This window comes from Bremia lactucae, linkage group LG1 (genome assembly GCF_004359215.1).
Source record: "Bremia lactucae strain SF5 linkage group LG1, whole genome shotgun sequence".
NCBI lineage: Eukaryota > Oomycota > Peronosporomycetes > Peronosporales > Peronosporaceae > Bremia > Bremia lactucae.
In genome coordinates, this window is record NC_090610.1 from 1,695,137 (window position 1) to 1,698,288 (window position 3,152).

Sequence of the window (3,152 nt, forward strand, 5' to 3'; positions counted from 1 at the left end):
TGGACTACTGTTTCCTCACAGCAAACCTTCTCGAAGTACATCTTGCTTCGATCAATCATGTTCGCGATCAGAAGTGGCATAATGAAGACCATATTCCTGTGGCTCTCCTATTGCAAGCAAAATTTTTACCTAATTCAAAGAGAGCGCCATGGAGATGCCCTCCGTGGTTACTACGTGATTTTAAAGTGGTTCAATATCTTCGAGAATCGGTCGAGCATCTTGCGTCCCGACTCCGGCTATTCAAGGCTCTAATCCTGGTTGTCTTTCGGATGAGCACAAACGTGCCGATTGCATCTACCTACGTCGCCAATGGCTTGAACTGCGATGCGCCGACTCTAGCGACATGGCGTTACGAGTGCTTGCGGTCAATGATGCGTTGGACCTGTACAACACTACTCATACCGACTGCAACAAGTCTGCATTGGAACAGGCTCAAGCAGATATGATCGCCTTTCGTGCCACAATTCACGACCGCAACACTGCAAGCAAGTTTGCAGCAGACCTACAATTAAGTGAACGCTCGTCTCGGCACTTTATTCGTGCTCCGCAACAAGACTGCCTTAGGTCTCCTATTACCGAGTTCCAGGATGATGATGGCTCGGTTACGGAAGACCCAATTAAAATCGGGGATGGCCACCGCAAATTTTGGGGTGGACTATTTCAATCTACTTCACCTGATCTTCAACATCTGCGGAACGCGTCTAACTACCCGATCCGTCTGGCGGAGAAGCTTCGTGCTACGGTGACCAAGTTAAGTGCAGCCCAACAGTCAATGTTAGACGCTCCTATTACAGCGAACGATCTTTACTGGGCAATCATGAAGTCGGCTAATGGTAAGGCCCCAGGACCTGATGGACTTCCAATTGAATACTACAAGCTCGCCCCAAATTTATAGGCACAAATTTATGAAGTTATACACGATAACCAGCTTTTAAAAGGCAAAATGATAAAGTTTCAGAGGAGGGCGCACCTTTCGTTGTTATACAAGACTGGCGACCGATCCAAGCACGGCAATTACCGTCCTTTGACTCTACTCAATCACGATGCAAAACTGGGCCCAAAGATTCTCGCTTATCGTCTTGGGAAGGTTCTTCCTACGCTTATTCACGAAGATCAAAGTGGGTTTGCGCCAAACAGGTCCATACGACACTCTCTTATCAGATTTCAGGATCTTCAGGAATTATGCCGGACTAAATATCCAAATGCATGCGCTGTCCTCATTGACTTTGCTATGGCCTTCGACAGCGTGTTATGGCCGGCGCTAGACATGGTCCTTCAACATTTTGGGTTTGGTGTGACCTTTCGAATATGGATCAAGACTTTCTATCACTAAACCTCTGTCAGCTTACTACTTAACAATTCCCCTGGTGTTCCGTTCCTTCTTGGATCAGGGGTGCGGCAAGAAGACCCGCTATCGCCAGGACTTTTCGTGGTATTCATGGAGCCTCTAATGATTTATTTGCGTGCTAAATTCTCGGATAAAGGGCTAGTACTTGACGGTTTATCTAAACCACACTTACTTACGGCTTTTGCCGATGATTATACCGGTCTATTATCAGACGTTGATTATGCTCAAGACTTTTTAACGCTGGTTCAGGATTATGCTGCAGCATCACGCTTACGATTGAATGTTCACAAGACGTCAAAAATGCCGTTTACGCGCCAAATCGACGAGCTAAACTCGATCGTCTACGTCTAACAACCTCCCTCAAGGTTCTAACGCCGGCCGAAACAGTGGAGCTATTAGGAGTTCTTCAGGGCGCTTCGGTCACGGCTAAGCAACGCTTTAGCAATACAATTTCAAAATTACGGGCCAGAAGTGCAATTTGGAAATATCGTGCTCGGACACTACGTGGTAAAGTGGTGCTGCTACAGAATATTATCTTACCTATAATGTGGTACACTGCGAGTGTTATGTGCGTTCCGGCTTCGGTATTACAGACTGTGGAGATTATTATCCGTAATTTTGTGCATTCCTAAGACACGAACAGTGTCAACGCTGCAGTGGGCAAGTTTGATAAAGCTTGGATCTACGCAAGTGTTGCTACAGGTGGTCTAGGCTTGACTCCTACTAAGCTTTTTGTTCAAGCGATGCATGTAAAGACTCTACGCGATGCTCTAGCAGCAATTCATACTTCTAATCAGTCTCCGCGTTGGGTAACGCCTGCTCTACACTTATTTACTAAGGCTATGAGCTCCTTAGGCGCTGGTTACTTTTGGAGATCTACGCTACGAATTTGGGCAACGCAACATATGATACACGAATCCACAGTATGGAAACGGTACTCACAGGTAATGCCTATATGGTATAACCGCTACTTCACATTTGGGAAAGCTGGAACTCTCCTGGCAGAGGTTAGTAAGAACACTATTGGCTCTCTTAAAGCGCTTGGAGTTAATCGCTTACAAGACTTTATGGAGTGTTACGGCGATTTTGCTACGAAAGAATTACTCTACACACTCCTGCCTTCATCGGTTTTTGCGCGTCCAGCCTCACGAACCCGACTGGTTAAACGATACATTGGCGCGGTTGAATCTCATAACACCCCCGATCGGACCTCTATACGGCCCTTTTCGTCCTCCTGCAATAGAGTGCGCTACACATGCATGGGCTTTCCAAGACCAGTTAGTCATCAACATGACTAATCGCGACTTTGTACAGCTTTTCTTAAGGCCCGCTCTTGCAAAACTATTTCAGATCTTCAACTCGATCATCTTCAACTAAGCGGTGCCGTCCCTCCTGCTGATACATGGAAATTTGAACTTCGCTTCGACCGTCATGTGCTACCAGTATGTTCAGATCTCAAATTTCGACTACAGCATAATGCGTTAGGCTTTCTTTACAAGTTTAGATGGAGAACGGAGGTAGCTACTTCTACAACATGTGTTCATGGATGTTCAGCAATCGAAGATGCAAGGCATCTATTTTGGACTTGCAATGTTGCGGAACACCAATGGGGTATCTTTCTTTTACCATTCAAGGAGTTCGTTATTGGCAATATTGACTGGAACGTGATTGTCTTTCCGGGATTAATAAAGTTAACGCCAACTACTCTTCTACTCTACGGCGCTTACGCGGTACACGCTACCTTCACTATCGTGCGCTGCTGTATATTGCGCGCTTTATGGCTTCATCGCAATAAACGTCTCTA

General features: G+C 46.0%; 1 protein-coding gene across 1 annotated transcript; it reads left to right on the forward strand.

Annotated features, from left to right (window-relative positions):
* Window positions 1-343: 343 nt before the first annotated feature.
* Window positions 344-2,646, forward strand: CCR75_002060 (uncharacterized protein; the record flags this gene model as incomplete). The annotated part of the gene is made up of 3 exons (XM_067960160.1): window positions 344-716; window positions 1,598-1,960; window positions 1,982-2,646. The coding sequence occupies 3 exons, from the start codon at window positions 344-346 to the stop codon at window positions 2,644-2,646; spliced, it is 1,401 nt and encodes a 466-aa protein (XP_067822962.1).
* Window positions 2,647-3,152: the final 506 nt, after the last annotated feature.